This window comes from Pecten maximus, chromosome 16 (assembly GCF_902652985.1).
Source record: "Pecten maximus chromosome 16, xPecMax1.1, whole genome shotgun sequence".
Taxonomy (NCBI): Eukaryota; Metazoa; Mollusca; class Bivalvia; order Pectinida; family Pectinidae; genus Pecten; species Pecten maximus.
The window spans coordinates 18,374,541-18,397,101 of NC_047030.1; the positions used below are offsets into that span (position 1 = coordinate 18,374,541).

At 36.0% G+C, this 22,561-nt stretch overlaps 1 protein-coding gene across 1 annotated transcript in view; it reads left to right on the forward strand.

Annotated features, from left to right (window-relative positions):
* The window catches only part of LOC117344911 (rho guanine nucleotide exchange factor 10-like), a 68,050-nt gene that overhangs the window by 7,689 nt on the left and 37,800 nt on the right, over positions 1-22,561 (forward strand). Inside the window, exons 3-4 of the mRNA XM_033907794.1 lie at positions 6,638-7,664; positions 20,365-20,448. Coding sequence (XP_033763685.1) covers positions 6,638-7,664; positions 20,365-20,448 — 1,111 coding nt within the window. The remainder of the gene's footprint in view (positions 1-6,637; positions 7,665-20,364; positions 20,449-22,561) is intronic.

Consider the following 22,561-nt stretch of genomic DNA (forward strand, 5'->3'; position numbering starts at 1 on the left):
AGATGACTGACATTGAGAATTGACGATCTCTTTTTCTGAAAAAAAAAAATTGAAAACATCTCTACCTGTATAATTTGTGCACCCTCAACTTTAAACTTTATTTCAGTACAAAAGATCTGCGCAAATTTTTTATGGTACTATAAAGGTATTAAATTTGGAGCTCTCAAATTTTAGCGCATGACCGAATTCACAAAATTAGCACAATGATGAATTATTGTAACCAGATAATCACAACACAGTGTAAAACTCAGGTTACCAGACAGTCACAAAACAGAGTAAACTCAGGTAACCAGATAGTCACAACACAGTGTATTAAACTCAGGTAACCAGATAGTTGCAACACAGTGTAAAACTGAAGGTAACCAGACAGTCACAACACAGTGTAAACTCAGGTAACCAGATAGTTACAACACAGTGTAAACTCAGGTAACCAGACAGTCACAAAACAGTGTAAACTCAGGTAACCAGACAGTCACAACACAGTGTAAACTCAGGTAACCAGACAGTCACAACACAGTGTAAACTCAGGTAACCAGACAGTCACAACACAGTGTAAAACTCAGGTAACCAGATAGTCACAACACAGTGTAAACTCAGGTAACCAGATAGTCACAACACAGTGTAAAACTCAGGTAACCAGATAGTCACAACACAGTGTAAACTCAGGTAACCAGACAGTCACAACACAGTGTAAACTCAGGTAACCAGACAGTCACAACACAGTGTAAAACTCAACCTCTCTCATTCATTTTCAACAATGGATAAAATTTCATCAAATTAGACAGATGAATCACTCTTTCAAGGTAAAGGGCCACCTAAAACTTCATATCCTATAGTTTTTTTGGGTATTATGTAATTCAAACATTCTGTTAGATTTTAAATATATTTCAAAGTCATTTAAATATTCGAATAGGTTTTAAATAGATCCGGAAGTTTCACAAAACATCTTGGCAATAGAGTTTGATGTTAGTGATAATTTAGAACAGACACCAAGTCCTCTCGGTTTACATACAGGCCTCCTCCGACTGTGGTGTAGAGTGAATGTTTATCAGTAAAACCTCACGCAATCGTAGGCCTTGAGATCTATTGTAAGGAGCTGTATCAGTTTTAATCCAATGTCAGTGATGGTAAACAATTAGTTAAGAGTTGGGATGGTTGGTTGGCGCAGTGGTAAAGCACTCGTCTTTCACCCAGGCAGCAGGGTTTCTTTCCCTGATCAAACTGGGAGCAGTGAGGGGGTCACATGCCCATGTGTGTTTTCTCTGTTAATACAGACAGATCTATGTACATATATGTATGTGGCCATACCTTTTATATCTGGGAGAATCGGATCCTGACAGTAAATTACCTAATATATATATATATGATCAATGAAAGTAATAAAGACAGTACAGACAAATTTTCAGGCAAGCTGCCCCCTTTATCAAGACTCAAGTAAATTACAAATGATTATATTAACATATATAAGAACAGGAATCATGCAGTTACATAAATTTTTGTTTTTGTTCAGTCGATAACTAAAAAGCCTGATAGAAGGCTTAATAAATACCAGTGCAAGATAAAACAATGTGATGACAGTACATGCTATCATCAGTATGTAGTTTAGTAAATGTTTTTGTTTAATACTTTTATCATTTTCTCACACTTAATTTGACCACAGCTGGGGACAACTTATAAAACTGGTAACACACTTGATTGAGTAAGGCATGAGCTCATATATTTTAAATCTTCAGACATGTACACCTAAAATTAGTTTTACTACTTTAGTAGGTCTACATGTTAACACAATATGACGTCATCAATAATGGCTGATTATCTATTACGATGTCATCAAAATGGGAGAAATCGGAATGTTTCCAATTCTATTATTTTTCCATATATGTACTGGACTCTGCAAATTTTAACATTTTGATGTATACATATAACATACATGGAATTATCTTTTCTTTCAAATAAAATTAAACATTTCTGTGTCAAACTAAAAAGTTGATGCTTATACAAAGATGACATATAAGGGGTTGCTATATATGTCAGCATCATTATAATTAAATTTGTATCTGCCCCTAACACATCATCCCTGCCCTGATCCAATATCACGTTTGAATTGTCTGTTGTACAGGAGGCACCAAAGGTCTGGCCTCCATTTCTGTAGCCTTTGTTGTATATGCTAACATATATGAAGCCTGTCTCTAGTTTAAGGTTTTGATGAGATATTGATTAACGACCCTTGAATTTTGGACCTGATACTGATATTTTATAATAAATGATGTCAGGTTGTATTTCTCTGGCCTTGTCCCAACAATCAAAGTATATAGGAGATACACCTGCCATTATTGTTTTCTTTACATTCTGTACGTGGTAAGTTTCCGCAGTATATACTCGGAGTTATAATTTTCCCTACAATCTTTCCAATTAAGCCATTTCTCTACATCATTTCAATAAACATGATTAAACTTAACAACTTATCTCATGTAAAACTCACTCTGCCATTGTTTTATTCTGATATGAAATAGATTTATTTGAAATATTTACTGGAACTATCTGTATTCAGAAAATTATAAACCTAGGTGGCTTGAGGTCGATTCCCCGATCGGACATGAAAAGATATGGGGTCACTTGCTTGACCATGCAAGTTTTCCCCAAGTACTCCGGTTTCCTCCGACAGTAAGACCCCTTGCACACTTCCATTCGGGCCAACAAGCGTGATTGAAATAAGTTGTTTGGCAATTGTTGTAAAATAAAGTTTACATTAGAAAATTAAAACTATATATATGATAGCAATGTACAGTGTATTATAAAGATACACAGTCACTAAATTATGATATGTATTATAGAAATGTAATCAAGTTAAATGTATAAAACATATTTTACAACTTTTGAAAATACTTCTGAGAATTTGTGACTATCAAATAATTGGGGTATTTACCAGTACCAGAAGAGAAACTGCATTTTTAGATGATAGATTATTAAACCTGGGGATGTTTAAACCAAACGAGAGTTAGTTTATTAAACCTGGGGATGATTAAACCAAACGAGAGTTAGATTATTGAACCTGGGGATGTTTAAACCAAACAAGAGTTAGATTATTAAACCTGGGGATGATTAAACCAAACGAGAGTTAGGTTATTAAACCTGGGGATGTTTAAACCAAACGAGAGTTAGATTATTAAACCTGGGGATGATTAAACCAAACGAGAGTTAGGTTATTAAACCTGGGGATGTTTAAACCAAGTAAGTGTTAGACTATTAAACCTGGGGATGTTTAAACCAAGTAAGTGTTAGACTATTAAACCTGGGGATGATTAAACCAAACAAGAGTTAGTTTATTAAACCTGGGGATGTTTAAACCAAGTAAGTGTTAGACTATTAAACCTGGGGATGTTTAAACCAAACGAGAGTTAGATTATTAAACCTGGGGATGTTTCAACCAAGTAAGTGTTAGACTATTAAACCTGGGGATGTTTAAACCAAACGAGAGTTAGTTTATTAAACCTGGGGATGATTAAACCAAACGAGAGTTAGATTATTAAACCTGGGGATGTTTAAACCAAACAAGAGTTAGTTTATTAAACCTGGGGATGTTTCAACCAAGTAAGTGTTAGACTATTAAACCTGGGGATGTTTAAACCAAACGAGAGTTAGTTTATTAAACCTGGGGATGTTTAAACCAAACGAGAGTTAGATTATTAAACCTGGGGATGTTTCAACCAAGTAAGTGTTAGACTATTAAACCTGGGGATGTTTAAACCAAACGAGAGTTAGATTATTAAACCTGGGGATGATTAAACCAAACGAGAGTTAGATTATTAAACCTGGGGATGTTTAAACCAAGTAAGTGTTAGACTATTAAACCTGGGGATGTTTAAACCAAACGAGAGTTAGGTTATTAAACCTGGGGATGATTAAACCAAACGAAAGTTAGACTATTAAACCTGGGGATGTTTCAACCAAGTAAGTGTTAGACTATTAAACCTGGGGATGTTTAAACCAAACGAGAGTTAGATTATTAAACCTGGGGATGATTAAACCAAACGAGAGTTAGATTATTAAACCTGGGGATGATTAAACCAAACGAGAGTTAGTTTATTAAACCTGGGGATGATTAAACCAAATGAGAGTTAGATTATTAAACCTGGGGATGTTTAAACCAAACGAGAGTTAGTTTATTAAACCTGGGGATGATTAAACCAAATGAGAGTTAGATTATTAAACCTGGGGATGTTTCAACCAAGTAAGTGTTAGACTATTAAACCTGGGGATGTTTAAACCAAACGAGAGTTAGACTATTAAACCTGGGGATGTTTCAACCAAGTAAGTGTTAGACTATTAAACCTGGGGATGTTTAAACCAAACGAGAGTTCATTGACAGATAAGAAGGATGTATACTGTATCTGCTGCTGTTCAGGAAAGTGTATAGATCATATCATTTTGATATACAGGTATGTACAGGTGAAATCTGATTACAGGTATACAGGTGAGTTTAGTGATTGGGATCTATTATTATGTATGTACCCTTTATCTCCATATCTGTTAAATAAATAAAAAAAACAGCTATTGAAAATGGTCACATGTAATATTTCTGTTCTTTCCTTTCTAATCCTCATGTGACATTGGCTGTCAGTATTCCCCAACAACTACCAAGTGTGACCTTGGTTGTTGGTGTGTCCCTATAGTCACATGTCCTCAGATGACCTTTGTGTAAGTGTGTCCCTAATGTCACCTGTCCTCAGATGACCTTGGTCATTAATGTGTGTCCCTATAGTGACCTGTCCTCAGATGACTTTGATGTTGGTGTGTCTCTAATGTCACCTATCCTCAGATGACCTTTGTGTTGGTGTGTCCCTAATGTCACATGTCCTCAGATGGCCTTTGTGTTGGTGTGTCCCTAATGTCACCTGTCCTCAGATGACTTTGATGTTGGTGTGTCCCTATAGTCACCTGTCCTCGGATGACCTTGATGTTGGTGTGTCCCTATAGTGACCTGTCCTCAGATGACCTTTGTGTTAGTGTGTCCCTATAGTGACCTGTCCTCAGATGACCTTTGTGTTGGTGTGTCCCTTTAGTAACCTGTCCTCAGATGACCTTTGTGTTGGTGTGTCCCTTTAGTAACCTGTCCTCAGATGACCTTTGTGTTGGTGTGTCCCTAGTCACCTGTCCTCAGATGACCTTTGTGTTGGTGTGTCCCTTTAGTCACCTGTCCTCAGATGACCTTTGTGTTGGTGTGTCCCTAGTCACCTATCCTCAGATGACCTTTGTGTTGGTGTGTCCCTAGTCACCTGTCCTCAGATGACCTTTGTGTTGGTGTGTCCCAATAGTCACCTGTCCTCAGATGACCTTTGTGTTGGTGTGTCCCTAGTCACCTGTCCTCAGATGACCTTTGTGTTGGTGTGTCCCTAGTCACCTGTCCTCAGGTAACCTTTGTGTCCCTATAGTGACCTGTCCTCAGATAACCTTCGTGTTAGTGTGTCCCTATAGACACCTGTCCTCAGGTAACCTTTGTACATGTGTTAGTGTGTCCCTATAGACACCTGTCCTCAGGTGACCTTTGTGTCCCTATAGACACCATTCTATGAGATGTTGTGTATAATATTACAGGAAACGCTTATCCTTTATTTTGGCTTGATTTCTATATATGTATAATGTTACAGGAAATGTTTATCCTTTATTTTGGGCTGACTCCTATGTGTATAATATTACAGGAAATGTTTATCTTTTATTTTGTCCCAACTCCTATGTGTATAATATTACAGGAAATGTTTATCTTTTATTTTGGCCTGACTCCTGTGTGTATGATATTACAGGAAATGTTTATCCTTTATTTTGGTTTGATTTATATGTGTATAATATTACAGGAAATGTTTATCTTTTATTTTGGCCTGACTCCTGTGTATATGATATTACAGGAAATGTTTATCTTTTATTTTGGCCTGACTCCTGTGTATATGATATTACAGGAAGTGTGTATCCCTTGTGTTAGCCTTATTCCTGTGTGTAAAATATTATAGGATTCATTTATCTTTTATTTTGGCCCGACTCCTATGTGTATAATATTATAGGAAACATTTATCTTTTATTTTGGCCTGACTCCTGTGTGTAAAATATATTACAGGAAATGTTTATCTTTTATTTTGGCCTGACCTCTGAATTGTATACATACATTGAGACAGATCCCTGTACTGTACTGGTTAATTGTCAGTTATCTGTATAATTGACACGACTGTAGTCCAGATGTTCTGTAGCTACATTTAGTAACTAACCTCCAGTCCTGGTCGGCTCTGGTAATATTGACTGCAAACTCATCCCTGTACTTTAATTTGTACCAACAACAAGTGGAGGGTTTTATTGATAGGAAATTAAGATCATTACTACTGTCACAGAATCATAGAATTATACCTAGCCAGGTATAGCATACTATCTGTAAGGCTTTTATTGCATGGCTTAGCTTACAAAACCTAATTTTTAATGCCAGGTTTGTGTCCCAGGATGAGCTATTTAACACTACATTGTGTGTATATCTATAAAGTTAACCATGAAATTGGTAAATTCCTGCTGCTTCTGATGCCTAGTGATATTCTATATTATCCAGTATGAAACTTATTTTATCTTTTGTAACATTTATATTAATTGATCATTTTAGGTGAGAAGACCAAGGATGGAATCCTCTGATGATGAGACTGACCTTTACGTGGATGCATTTTCCACTGTCCAAGCTGACACGCTAAAGCGCCAGGGTCAAGGTCAAGGTCAAAATGGAGATTCAGGTATGGATTTTCAGACTAGTAGTAATGGGTTGTTAGGTGGGGCTGCTCCAGTGTATGATGTAGTTAAGGCCCCCATGTCACTGTACGATATCTCTAAACCTATGGCAGACATGTGGCAACCACCTCAACTGTCAAAAGATAATATTTCAAGGTCATCTACTGGTCAGTTCGAACCTCCCACTGTACAGTCACAGGATGGTGGCATTGTGTATGACCTTGCCTCACATTCTGACTTTCCTGTGTATGAATTGGCTAAAAATGTCGCCAGATCTCCCGTTGACGAGGAACCAGAACAGCCACTTCCTGAGCTGAAGATCGTAGAGGAGGAAATTGGAGCACAAGATGATAATTTCTATGAGGCTGTTTGTGGAGATGATGATGTAGAACCTAATGAACAAGGAACCGAATCAAACTGTTCATTCAAAGATGATGAGGCAAAATATACAGTTGAAAAAGAAGACAAAAAATGTGCTGTGGATGACAATGAATTGACATGTTCACATGATGATAAAGCAGAGGCACCATCTGTGGTAGAGGAGAATCTGAACCAGGCGCCGCAAGTGGAGCCTGTAAAGCTTCTAAGTGAGGCAGATTACAAAAAGGACGACAAATTTATCTATGATTTGGCAGGACCTGTTGTTGACAATGTCAACAATACTGGAGCAGAAGACAGGGCTCCAGAATCCGCGGTTGATCAGGAAATACCGCCGAAACCTCTATGTAGGAAAGAAAGCTACCAAGGGAAATCTTCCACAGGAGCCAGCGGAGTTTACGACGAGATCGTTCTACCAGACACGCTCTCACAACAAGAGAAAACCTCGCGTAAACCCAAAGTTAAAAAGAGGCAATCTTCACGAGGGAAGTCACAGAAGGGAGGTAATAAATGGGATACACTCAAGAGAGGTAACTCTGTGTAATCATACGCACCCTGTGTTTCTGTCGGCACGCCTTCTGGGGCGTCCTTGTAATGCTTCACTGCTGTAGTCTAGTCTACACCATTCTTAACCTACAGTCTCACCCAAAAATCTACTACATATAACAACTAACACAGCTCTAGTTAGTTGTCAGAGATTTTTGAGAAGACAGAATAACATTTAAGAATGGTAATGGGTGTAATGTTGTATATTTATTACATCTTATTTTGCTTAGTTTAGTGTATCTGTAATTATCCACTGTTAAATAGACATGCTGATGTTTTCTGGCTTGGTCACCTATTTTTGTACTAGATATGGCAGTTTTGTAGACATATACTTTTATGATTTATAAGTTGTGCTTTTATACCTGTAATCCTTACCTATTTTTTTATTGTATTGGTATAAAGACTTATGGCTGTATTTTTTGTTTTCATAGTAACATATACCTGTAGTTTTTACCTGCAGCTGCATTTTGATTGTATTGGTATAAAGACTTATGGCTGTATTTTTGTTGTCACAGTAACATCCTCTTCACCTGTAGATAGTGCTTTTATACCTGTAGTTTTTATAGTTTTTACCTGCATTTTGATTGTATTGGTATAAAGACTAATTGCCTTATTTTTGTTGTCACAGTAACATCCTCTTCACCTGTAGATAGTGCTTTTATACCTGTAGTTTTTATAGTTTTTACCTGCCTTTTGATTGTATTGGTATAAAGACTAATCGACACAGCTGTATATATTGCTGTGTTGACATTTTTTCACCTGTAGAGATAATGTTTGTGTATCGTACATTTGTTGGTCAAGACTTCTTTAGACATCCTGAACTGCTGGCACACCAGTTCATAGCTGATTATCCTCAACCTTTTCGAAAAATGTAAGAAAAAGAATTGAAATACTTTTGAAAGCAGTCATTAAGGTAACCAGTGATGAAATAATTAATTAAGACACCCAATTTGACTGGAGTTCAGACAATCAGGATAGGGATGATCAGCTGCTGTATCATCAACATCCGTAGCTTAAGGTGCTGGATTTACATCTCCGTCTTTTTTCATTTAATTTTCAGACTTTTTTCACCAATGACGGTTTTTTCCCATAGTATATATTTTGTTAATTGTATAAAAAAAATTTTACTACTATGCAATTTATATTATTGATATGAACATCAAACAACAATGGATGATTTCAAAAGTCTCAAAGCTTCATTTCAAAGCCATCTGATGGACAATTTAGAAAAAATCGCAAAGCTTCATTACAAATCTACCTGATGGATAATTTCAAAGATCTCAAAGCTTCTTCATGAAGTTATCCAATGGAGGATTTTAAAAAGCTCAAAGGTTCATTACGAAGTTTTTCAATCGAGGATTTCAAAAATCTCGAAGCTCTATTACGAAAATATTCCAACAGATAATTTCAAAAATTCAAAGCTTCAATACAAAATTATCCGATGGATGATAAAAGAAACTCAAAGCTTCATTACAAAATTATCCAATGGATGATTTTAAAAATTTTAAAGCTTTATTACAAAGCCATCTGTTGGACTATTTAGAAAAATTCTCAAAGCTTCATTACATATCTGTCTGATGAACGATTTCAAAAATCTCAAACTTCATTACAAAGCCATCCAATGGACGATTTCAAAAATCTCAAACTTCATTACAAAGTTATCTAATGGACGATTTCAAAAATCTCAAACTTCATTACAAAGTTATCTAATGGACGATTTCAAGAAGCTATTGATGTAAATATCTGAAGTAAAAAAAAAAAAATGGTTGCCATGGTATTTCAGCTTTGTATGCAATGTGATAAAATCTGCTTCATGATAACATTTACCCAAGATTTAATATAGATGTTTAACATACTTCACACTGTTATTCATCTGGTTGCTTAACATACTGGTTTGGATGATTTAAGCATGGACAGGGAAAAGTACTTGTCTGTTCGTCAGGACAAGTAGACGATTTTGCGTGGCGAGTGAATTCATACACTGATGCTACTTGACAGACAGATGATCTATGATTGATATGATTATGGGCGTTACAGTATAGCATGGGAAACTTGTCTGTTGTTATCTACACTTACACAAATCACAATCTATTTGGTTCATTTTACAAACACTCTTTTGTGAATTACAGACATTCATTTGGTGACCACATTTTAACCTAGGAGTCATCATAGTAATTCACATATTGGTTTGAACGAATATTTTATTGTCGTGATATTTTAGCACTTTTTGTGTTGTTAGACTTCCTCTAAATTATGATTTTGCTAACTGAATTTTTGCTTATTGTTTTTTACTGCAAGTTTTAAAAGATTATCGCAACTCATCATTGCGCTCATTTTTTAAAATTTGATTATATTCTAAAATTTGAAATTAAGGTTTACAGTATTTGCATAAAAATTTCTTAGGATATGATAATGTAGCTATGTCAGGAAACTGAAAAAATATTGTGCAGAAAAATTCTATCCTTATCGGTATTTTTGGCACCTGCCTGATATTAATACAGCCTGTTATAAGAGGGATGTCGGAGTAGACATTAGAGGGCTGTCTTTGGTTAATCGTGATATCAACATCATGTACAGTCTAGACCTTTGGATTGAGCTGCAGGTCTCTCATGGATAAATATGTTGATAGTGTTTAAAGACAGTAGAATTCTGCTGGGTAATTCAACAAGGGAGCCCTAATATATTGAACATGCTGAAATTTTGGAACTTTACCAACATTGCTACCAGTTTGGAACGTGACATGATGAAGTCACAATATAGGTCTAGAGATGGTTAGAAGTCTGTTGTGACATCATCTATCACCAGTCAGCTTTGTGGTTTCCATATTTTATAAATTTTTTTTTTTTGCAATCACCTTTTTTTCTGTCATTGTGTGCCATCTCTTTGTAAATGATTTACATTTTTGACTTCTTCTTAATAACCAAGAGGCCCAGGATCATAATATCGCCCTAGTAGCATGCTGGGATGACAGGCTACCATGTCCGTTCAATTGAATGACCTTGATATACATCTACGGTCATGGGAGTCATGTATTACAATCTTATATAAAAACAAACATCAACTTTCAGTAAATGTCTCACAACTCTGGTGACCAGTAAGACCAATGAGCCTCTTTCTGGATTATAAAATGGTGTTTAACCTAGGCTCTGCAAATGTTAATCTAGCTCTGTTGGTAGAGTGGCATTATGCAAAATAAATATAAACAGGGAAATGTTCATCATTAAATTGTTGTTTTATGACGAATTTTGATTTCAGATAAAAATGTTTAGAGACAGCCTCAGTCTGAATGATTTCCTGGTCACGCTGAGTCGGTCACTTGAAAAAATGTCACAAAGTTGTAACTTTCTGTTGTGTACATGTCCTGCAATTCATTGGAAATGTTATGGAGATTTGATAAATGTTGTTGGAGATTTGATAAAGGTTGTTGGAGATTTGATAAATGTTGTTGGAGATTTGATAAAGGTTGTTGGAGATTTGATAAATGTTGTTGGAGACTCGATAAAGGTTGTTGGAGATTTGATAAAGGTTGTTGGAGATTTGATAAATGTTGTTGGAGATTTGATAAATGTTGTTGGAGATTTGATAAAGGTTGTTGGAGATTTGATAAATGTTGTTGGAGACTCGATAAAGGTTGTTGGAGATTTGATAAATGTTGTTTGAGATTTGATAAATGTTGTTGGAGATTTGATAAATGTTGTTGGAGATTTGATAAAGGTTGTTGGAGATTTGATAAATGTTGTTGGAGACATATGACAGGAGATATCATTGGAGTTTTGACAGGAGATGTTGTTGGAGTATGAAAGGAGATGTCGTTTGAGTATTGAGGATGATAGTATTGAAGCAGAGGATGATAGTATTGAGGCAGAGGATGATAGTATTGAGGCAGAGGATGATAGTATTGAGGCAGAGGATGATAGAATTGAAGCAGAGGATGATAGTATTGAGGCAGAGGATGATAGTGTTGAGGCAGAGGATGATAGTATTGAAGCAGAGGATGATAGTATTGAGGCAGAGGATGATAGTATTGAGGCAGAGGATGATAGTATTGAAGCAGAGGATGATAGTATTGAGGCAGAGGATGATAGTATTGAGGCAGAGGATTATAGTATTGAAGCAGAGGATGATAGTATTGAAGCAGAGGATGATAGTATTGAAGCAGAGGATGATAGTATTGAAGCAGAGGATGATAGTATTGAAGCAGAGGATGATAGTATTGAAGCAGAGGATGATAGTATTGAGGCAGAGGACGATAGTATTGAGGCAGAGGATGATAGTATTGAGGCAGAGGATGATAGTATTGAGGCAGAGTATTATAGTATTGAAGCAGAGGATTATAGTATTGAAGCAGAGGATGATAGTATTGAGGATTATAGTATTGAAGCAGAGGATGATAGTTTTGAAGCAGAGGACGATAGAATTGAAGCAGAGGATGATAGAATTGAAGCAGAGTATTATGTGCTGGGTGAAAAGTAAAGGAGAGGTCCTTAGGTCAAGTTCCCTCTTACCCTTTATAGGTCAAGAAACTTCTATTATATAATTATCCTGCACAAACTGATCTGACCTAATTTTCAACTTTATAAGTGTGAATCGACAACATTATAACAATGGAGGGCTGTGTTTCTGACTGACATGCTCTTAGATACTAATGATACATGGCTGTAAGGTTTGTTGACAGATTTTAAGTGTCATCACGAATTCTTACAGAAAGTCTCTGTTGTCATAATACTTCAGACCTGGTGCAATAATCAGGACAGGACAAACAGGGTTGTTACTAGGGAGACAGGAGATGGCTGGGGATTATGAAGGCAGTAGTGAATAGCCCAATGTTAAACCCTCAGAAACCATGAAGAAATATTGGACAAAAGATTAATAGCAACTTTGACTATACATAAAAGAGAATTAATAGGATGTTATTAGGCATGCTGATCAAACAGAGCTATATATCAGCTTTGCCTGCTACAAGTAGGTACACCTCCTCAAATCAATGTTTACATGTAGATGCAGTAGTTTTGTAGAGGTAGGGGGTCATTAATATAGATTGGTGGTCAATAGGAAGGATTGCAGTTAGTTATAGGCAGGTGGTAACTTAGACAGGTAAAAAACGCAGGTAGGAGGTCAACATGGACAGGTGGTAACTTAGACAGGTAAAAAACGCAGGTAGGAGGTCAACATGGACAGGTGGTAACTTAGACAGGTAGGAGGTCAGTATAGACAGGTGGTAACTTAGACAGGTAAAAAACGCAGGTAGGAGGTCAACATGGACAGGTGGTAACTTATACAGGTAAAAAACGCAGGTAGGAGGTCAACATGGACAGGTGGTAACTTAGACAGGTAGGAGGTCAGTATAGACAGGTGGTGACTTAGACAGGTAGGAGGTCAATATGGACAGGTGGTGACTTAGACAGGTAGAAGGTCAATATGGACAGGTGGTAACTTAGACAGGTAGAAGGTCAATATGGACAGGTGGTAACTTAGACAGGTAGAAGGTCAATATGGACAGGTGGTAACTTACGTATAGGAGGTAGTTATTGACAGGTAGGAGGTCAATATGGACAGGTATTAGATTTAAACAGGTAGGTGATTATGGACGTGTGTCAGTATAGATACTTGTTAAATTGATTGTATCTCCTCACAGAGGTAGTTGCTACTGAAGCTCCTCATCAGAGAGTTGATGATGTCCATACCTGTAGATTACTCAGTATCTATATATAGATATTGACACAGCTGTATCTCTGCTTACAAGGGAGACAGCTCCTGTTTGGTCGCTGATTGATTTTTTTACCTGATGCATACTTCTTGTAGTATTATTGGGTGATCTGTCGTGTATAATGCTGGCGGTTACAGAGGTGATTACAGGTAAAATATAAAACATGATATAGAATACTGTTCAGCAAAATATGGTTACTAAGGATGTTTTTCAGTCAAAATTCAAATATATTATAAAGTCTTTAACTCGTGCAGATAGTTACTGTCAAATTACATACAAGCATCACTCCATTAAGTTTCACTACACTGTCTGTTTTGAAAATGTCATGGTTATAATTTGAAGTTGATGCTCTTTAATTTTCTCTATTATTTTATCCTTGTAACACCACTTACCTAAATAATGAAAGAAAAAAAAGAAGACATTTTTGGACTTATTCTCTTGATTGTGGATTGTTGAAGCTGGAGCTTTAGTGTTTGAGTGACAGTTTTAAAACATTTGGCTGATCATTACCGACTACAAATTAATTAAAAACATGATCATTAGAATAGAGAAAACCTGTAATCTGATACCATGTCAGTTGTATGTGAAATATTTATCTTTCTGTTACCATGACAGTTTCAGTGACCTCACATCAAAAATGGGACAATCCATGTGAATTGCTGAAAAATTTATTCTTGTCCTGATAATGTAAAGCAAGAAATTGGTATGAAGAATCAATTAATTTCCATCAATATCAGTTAATATTTAACCGTTATTTCAGTACGATAATGAAAAATTTTTTTTTGGTTTTTCCATTGCTGAACATTGATGCCTATTTACTCTAATATATCTGTTCCCTGCCATATCATTTTTATATGGTAAGGGCGCTATCTATATTTCGATGGTTCAAATATTAGTAATTCAATGTCAAAAATTTGAAAGAAAAAAAATGTTTTTTATCCCTCGCTTTCCATGAAACGGAGGATATTAATAACCGTTTGTCTGGCTGTCTGTAACACTTCGTTTCCGTGCAATAACTGCAACAAATGTCAACAGATTTTCTTAATACTGGGTAACATGGTTGAATACTTTAGCGGCTCAGCTAAGATCGATTGCCATTTTTTCCAGACTTTATTTTACGGAGTTATGTCCCATTGATTTACTAAAAATGTTGTTTTCTGCAGTTTCTGTGAAATAACTGGAACAGTTGTCACCAAATTTTCTTTAAACTTGATAACAAGGTCAAATGCCTTTAAGGGCAAGGCCAACTTTAAATGCCACTTTTGCCTGATGTTATTTGGCAGAGTTATGGCCTCTTGATTACCAAAAAATTTAGCTTTCTGCTGTTTTCATGCAATAAGACTCCCACAAAGACTATCCAATTATGATCAAACTTAGTAACAGAGTTATCCTCCCTTGATTTATGAAAGACATTGTTATATACTGTTATATAACTCTCCCAAATATTTTAGAAAAGTCTTCAAACTTTAGATCAGGATTCAATGTATTAAGGACCCAGCCAATTCATGATAGGATTTTGGCCTTTATCCTGTAATGCATGATCAAAAATCATCTTAGGTCTGTATAAGGCTTTACATTTTTCTTCGAGTTTCAAGCAATACATTATATCTCAACAGAAATTACCTTTCTGTCGAGCTAAAATGACATGTTTACTTCTGACCTCAAAAATGTTTACCTACAATATGTCAGGAAAGCCAGGGATATAAATATCCTTGAATTTGCTTGTCTTTCACTGAGACTGATGAAACATTTTCACTATTAATTAATTTTATTATTTTCAACTTTACTATTTTGTGTGATTTTATTCTTTCCTCTGAAAAATTAGGCACGGAAATAAATCTCTTAAAAATTTGAAGAAAAAAAATATTGACCAGATAGAAATTCCATGCTTTTCCACTTTTGATAAGGAAATTACACTTTCATATTTTGCTGAGGAAATAATGTTGAAAGATATTCAATGTATTGCTTGACCAGTAGGTCAAATATTGTTTGTGTTTATTGGGATATTGGTGGTGTTGACTTCCATAAAATACCTGAACTCTGAAAACAGTATACCCTAAATTTGCACATATAGTACACAGGTACGTATTTGAGGTTCATTTTCAGAAAGAAAGAAAAAAGAATTATGTTTAAGTTTACCTGCACGTTAGCAGAAAACGCAACAGGACGATAGAAATATGTAATTTATCAAACACATACTATTTCCTATTAAAGCCATAATGGGTCAAACTTAAGTCAACATTGTCCCAATCAATAAAACTCTAAACCTATCACACTGGCATTTTGTGACCCACCATCGATTGATCAAAACTATTTTAAAAACATTAAGTTTTTTGAAACTGTAATAAGGAATTTAACAGAATATCTTCCTGACAACTCTGTAATATAATTCAGACCAGTAGATAGATCTCTTTGTGTTGTACTTCTGTGACTTCCTGGTGTTACTGAAATAAGGGCAATATAGTTTGTCATCACATTGTAACAGTTTACTATGGGTAAGAGGGTTTATACATGTACCCTGTACATCTTTATAATGTAAAGCTTCTAAATCTACCTTCCTGGTGCCCTGCTTGGATTCCTCTCCCTTCTAGTCGATAACACAAACCCTTCTCTAGTCCATTACACAAACCCCTTCTCTAGTCCATTACACAAACCCTTTCTCTAGTCCATTACACAAACCCCTTCTCTAGTCCATTACACAAACCCCTTCTCTAGTCCATTACACAAACCCCTTCTCTAGTCCATTACACAAACCCCTTCTCTAGTCCATTACACAAACCCTTTCTCTAGTCCATTACACAAACTCTTTCTCTAGTCCATTACACAAACCCCTTCTCTAGTCCATTACACAAACTCTTTCTCTAGTCCATTACACAAACCCCTTCTCTAGTCCATTACACAAGCCCCTTCTCTAGTCCATTATACAAACCCCTTCTCTAGTCCATTACACAAACCCCTTCTCTAGTCCATTACACAAACCCTTTCTCTAGTCCATTACACAAACCCTTTCTCTAGTCCATTACACAAACCCTTTCTCTAGTCCATTACACAAACCCTTTCTCTAGTCCATTACACAAACCCCTTCTCTAGTCCATTATATCGACTGCTTCTCTAGTCCATTACACAAACTCTTTCTCTAGTCCTTTACATCGACCAAATGGCAAGGTCACAGAGTTCATGCTATGAGGTCCAGGTGGCAAGGTCACAGAGGTCGAACAGAAAGGTTAAAGTGGCAAAGTTACTAAAAGAATATAAAACAACGTACAATTGTCAAGGTCACAGAGGTCGAACAGAAAGGTTAAAGTGGCAAAGTTACTAAAAGAATATATAACAACGTACAATTGTCAAAGTCACAGGGCTCAAACAGAAAGGTCGTAGTGGCAAGGTCACAGAGGTCAAACAGAAAGGTCCTAGTGGCAAGGTCACAAGTTCCATTCAGAAAAGATTCTAACCTCACAGAAATGTTCAAGAGTTCAAGCAGAGAGGTCACAGACATCTTGATAGAGCAGTTGACACTTTATAGAGAAGTAATACATCTGTGATCTAAAAGAAAACTGATGTTTATCCGAGCTTCAGTCATCTGTGGTCATGTGTGTACACAGCAAAAACATTCAGACATAGAGAGCATCTTCACGATTGTGTTGGCGAGATTTGAATCATATCATTCATCAGACCTCTTAAAAATACTTGTTGATGGCCTGTTATTACAGAGAACAGGAAGTTTAATACAGGGGAAGTAAAAGATGTAACATTGAGTTTAAACACCGATAGTGGCATTAAACAGGAGATTGTCAACAGCAGTGTATTTCCAGGTATAGAACTCATGGTACAATCCAGTCTAACAATGGGTAAGTTTTTACCTGACCGACACCTTAACTGTGTCACTTCGTCACGTAATGTATGTGTACTCATATTCTGACATGTACATATAAAATTAAAGGGTTATGCCAAGTCAGATTCAGTGTAAATATGACATTTGTGGGAGTTCCTGTACATGTGGATAGCAGTATTGATGGTAAAGGCTCAGACAATACTTAACCTTACTAGAGCTTGAGTTAACGTTGGATTAATATATAAATATAGGGTATATGTGTTGTAGCTAGGCTTATAGAGAACAACAGACATGCTACATGTATCATACTGAGGCCACTTTATTAGGTATACAACTGTAGACCAATAAGCTGTCTGTATGTCTTTTGATGTCAAATTTCTCGTATTTCTAGGATCATTTTCTTATAAACTGATGTTAGATATGTAGTATGCTGTTCAGTGTTTGACCAAATCTGGTTATAAACATCATCTGATTTTTCTGTTAAACGGAATTCTTAGCTTTTGGCTCTATGTTTCGGTGGCTGAGTGGTTAAGGTGTCCCGACACTTTATCACTAGCCCTCCACCTCTAGGTTGCGAGTTCGAAACCTACGTGGGGCAGTTGCCAGGTACTGACCGTAGGCCGGTGGTTTTTCTCCGGGTACTCCGGCTTTCCTCCACCTCTAAAACCTGGCACGTCCTTAAATGACCCTGGCTGTTAATAGGACGCTAAACAAAACAAACCAAACGTTTCTAAAAGACAAAATTGTTTGAAACTCTGCACCATAATGATTTACCACTGAAATATCTATACAATATACAGCCTACAATATCATACAGCCTCCATACAATTAGAATGTTATAGTTCGTTATTATATTTAGGGCTCAACTCTTGACCTAAACTTAGTCTAATCTGTGAATTTCTTCCTGAAAAGTTAGACATCAATTATCATATGTCCACACTTGTAACACAATAATGTATGTGTTTCCTTATTATCCAGGTCCTATTTTGTATGTTAATCATTAATGTGATATATATTGTGTATATAATGTATGTATGACTTTGGTTCAGTAAAGCTACACCAGATTAAATGTAGTACTGTGAAACCTGTCTTTACTGACACTGTCTGGGACCAAATCAATGTGTCGGATATGATAGTGTGTCAGTAAAGTCATTGTCGGATATGATAGTACAATGTATCACCATTCTATTAGATATACCAGGTATTCATATGTTACAGAATGTCGTTAAATTCAGTGGTCGGTGAAGTCAGGTTTCACTGTACAGTAAAACACGGTTATAACGAATCCCAGGGGACCAACTGAATCAGTTCGTTATATCGATAGTTCGTATTACGTGTATTACGAATTTCATTGTTTTTTCCTAAAAACTTCGCTGTATGAAAATATTAAAAGAAAATTACAAGCAAGTACTAATTAAAAGCGATTCAATTATTTTAAGTCAGTTAGAACTTTCTGCCGAAACTTTTCGTGTGAGGCAAGTGTGTACAAAGTACTAAAAACATCTGACATATAATATTGGGACTCCAGAAAATGGCTTATCTCGCGTAAATAATCACTCGCCGTAGCACCACTGATTACGGAATGTTCCTCCTCTGTCTCTATTTTCTCCTCGTCTTCACTGTCCAAAACGTTCATAATGTCTTTTACAACATCTGCATCAATACTGACGAAATCGGTCACGGTGACCTTTACCCCGGAAGTCTCGTTTTCACTAGCTCTCAATCGCTTGATGATAAAGCCATTGTACTGTGTACACACTAATTAGACATCTAAGAATGGATTAACAACTTGACATAAACATCGACAAAACAACTCACTTTATTCAGGGGTCATTGAAAACATAACTCACCGATTCAATCGCCGTACAAATATATACCCTGAAACATGCCCTCGGGTGCCTATCGATTACACCGTCGTGATCACAAGGGCATGACTCCGACTTCGGAGATGAGTTCGTACTATAGTGTTAAAATAACATGGAATTTCAGCCGTCGGGACCGCTAAATTGGTTCGCTATAGATAATATTTCGCTATGTGAAATTCGCAATATAATTACAGAATTACATAGAAGTAAGAGGGAAAATAACTGGGGAATCGGAATCAGTTCGCAATATCCATACAATCGCTATAAGCGTGTTCGTACTAAACGTGTTTTACTGTATACCTAAGCTGTGTTCCTCTGGTTTATTTGTTTCCTTCACTTATTCTGTTCCACTGACTGTTGTGAGGCTGTTAAAATCCATACACATAATTGTTTCCATTTTGATGGATTTTCTTTTTCACTTTGTGTTGATATGAGATTTTCGTATGTGGAGGATGTTAAGTTATTATTTGACTGAACATTCTGCTCCTACAATGTAAAGAAAGTTATTACCTGAATGTTTGTGTTATTAAATATTTTGTTGAAATGACAAAAAAATTAAATTTATTGCTCAGACATTACCTGAATTCAGAATATTTGTGTTTTATAAATATTTTATGGAAACATAAAAAATTCTAACTTTATGACTCAGCATTACCTGACTTAAAAATATTTTTCTTTAAATAAATATTTTGTGAAAATGGCAAAAATTTCAACTTTATGGCTCAGATGCTAGTTTCACCATTGCTTCAGTCATATTGGTAATGCTTAGGATTCCCTCTTTAAAAATAGTATTTTATATACTCCTACATAATATGTATACACCTGGCACAGTGTATTGTCTTGTAGACTAGTATGTACTAATATGTTATACCTGTATGTAATTAATGGCCTTATACTTACTTAACCAAAGATATCAATTAACTGTTGCAGAAAGACTGCTTAACATAATGTAATGAAAAACTCACAAAGATAATGATTACAGTTATATCTTGATCGTCTATATATGAGTTTGATTAGAAATAAAATCCGTGAGAAATCAAAGATGATAAAAAGTGGATGGAAAATTTTTTGAAAAAAAAGGAAAATCATTTGAAAATTCCTTACTAAGTACCATAGACTTATCATTCAGCTTTGACAAATTATTCAATTATTCAATATCGTTGGAATTCAGTAATTAAGTATCAGTATTTTTTCGTCTATTTCAATGTTAATGACTACTTTATATTGATATCCGCCATTACTATGTGACCATGACTGATATTGACTATGTTGTATTATAGGGACTGCACCGAGTCAGAAGGTGCCAGGATGGCCCCCAGAATCGCATGACGGCACTTTGTACACTGATGTCTATTATCCAGGAGGTAAGTCTAGAGTTATCTCCCTTTGATGGTCTCTTTTAACATTTGAAATGATTATGGACACTATTACTAAGTCTTTTGACCTGGAGGTAATAAGATTTAAGGGATTGTTATCCCTTAGGTAGCATTCTAGAATGTATAATTGTCTGAAGTTATCTTCCCTTTGTCGGTCTCCATAGTGCCCTTTTGTGACAGAAATAATGACTAGAGTTATCTCCCTCTTGGCTGGTCCACATTGTTGTTACATGTATATAACAGTAGCTTTATTGTTGTTATCTCCCCTTTGCTAGTCTTCAGGGTGTCATGATGTGAGATAAGTAATGTCTAGAGTTATCTCCCTCTTGGCTGGTCCACATTGTTCTATGTTGTTGTTATCTCCCCTTTGCTAGTCTTCAGGGTGTCATGATGTGAGATAAGTAATGTCTAGAGTTATCTCCCTCTTGGCTGGTCCACATTGTTCTATGTTGTTGTTATCTCCCCTTTGCTAGTCTTCAGGGTGTCATGATGTGAGATAAGTAATGTCTAGAGTTATGGCCCTCTTGGCTGGTCCACATTGTTCTATGTTGTTGTTATCTCCCCTTTGCTAGTCTTCAGGGTGTCATGATGTGAGATAAGTAATGTCTAGAGTTATGGCCCTCTTGGCTGGTCCACATTGTTCTATGTTGTTGTTATCTCCCCTTTGCTAGTCTTCAGGGTGTCGTGATGTGAGAGATAAGTAATGTCTAGAGTTATCTCCCTCTTGGCTGGTCCACATTGTTCTATGTTGTTGTTATCTCCCCTTTGCTAGTCTTCAGGGTGTCGTGATGTGAGATAAGTAATGTCTAGAGTTATCTCCCTCTTGGCTGGTCCACATTGTTCTATGTTGTTGTTATCTCCCCTTTGCTAGTCTTCAGGGTGTCATGATGTGAGATAAGTAATGTCTAGAGTTATCTCCCTCTTGGCTGGTCCACATTGTTCTATGTTGTTGTTATCTCCCCTTTGCTAGTCTTCAGGGTGTCGTGATGTGAGATAAGTAATGTCTAGAGTTATCTCCCTCTTGGCTGGTCCACATTGTTCTATGTTGTTGTTATCTCCCCTTTGCTAGTCTTCAGGGTGTCGTGATGTGAGAGAAGTAATGTCTTAGAGTTATCTCCCTCTTGGCTGGTCCACATTGTTCTATGTTGTTGTTATCTCCCCTTTGCTAGTCTTCAGGGTGTCGTGATGTGAGATAAGTAATGTCTAGAGTTATCTCCCCCTTTGCAAGTCTCCATAGTGTTGTAATATAACAGTATCTTTGTCTGTGGTTATCTGCCCTTGGTTTGTCCTCTGATAATCTAGATAGGGTTTTGGGTCTCTGATAACAGGTACATAAGTGTGAGGTCAGTTCTCATAGGTAGCTCCTGTTACTTAAATTTCCAAATCATGATATGTTCATATTTCACCAACTTATAATAAAATTTTACATTATAAGTTTAAAATCCGAAAGAATATTTCCTTTAATGCATTGATTTATAGCGACACAAAAGTGCTATGTACACAAATTAATCTGAACTTTAGATTATGTTAGACAAATTTATGGAAACAGAAGTTTCCTGTACATTTTGAAGTTAATTGATACATATCACAATGGGTGATCTCATAGCAAAATATTTCTTGAGAATAACTGACTTACCAAATACACTGATTCACCTACAGTTACTTATACAATACACTGATACACATACAGTTACTTATACAATACACTGATACACATACAGTTACTTATACAATACACTGATACACACAGTTACTTACACAATACACTGATACACATATAGTTACTTATACAATACACTGATACATACACAGTTACTTATACAATACACTGATACATACAGTTACTTATACAATACACTGATACACATACAGTTACTGATACAATACACTGATACATATAGTTACTTATATAATACACTGATACACATACAGTTACTTATATAATACACTGATACATACAGTTACTTATACAATACACTGATACATACAGTTACTTATACAATACACTGATACACATACAGTTACTTATACAATACACTGATACATAGTTACTTATACAATACACTGATACACACAGTTACTTATACAATACACTGATACA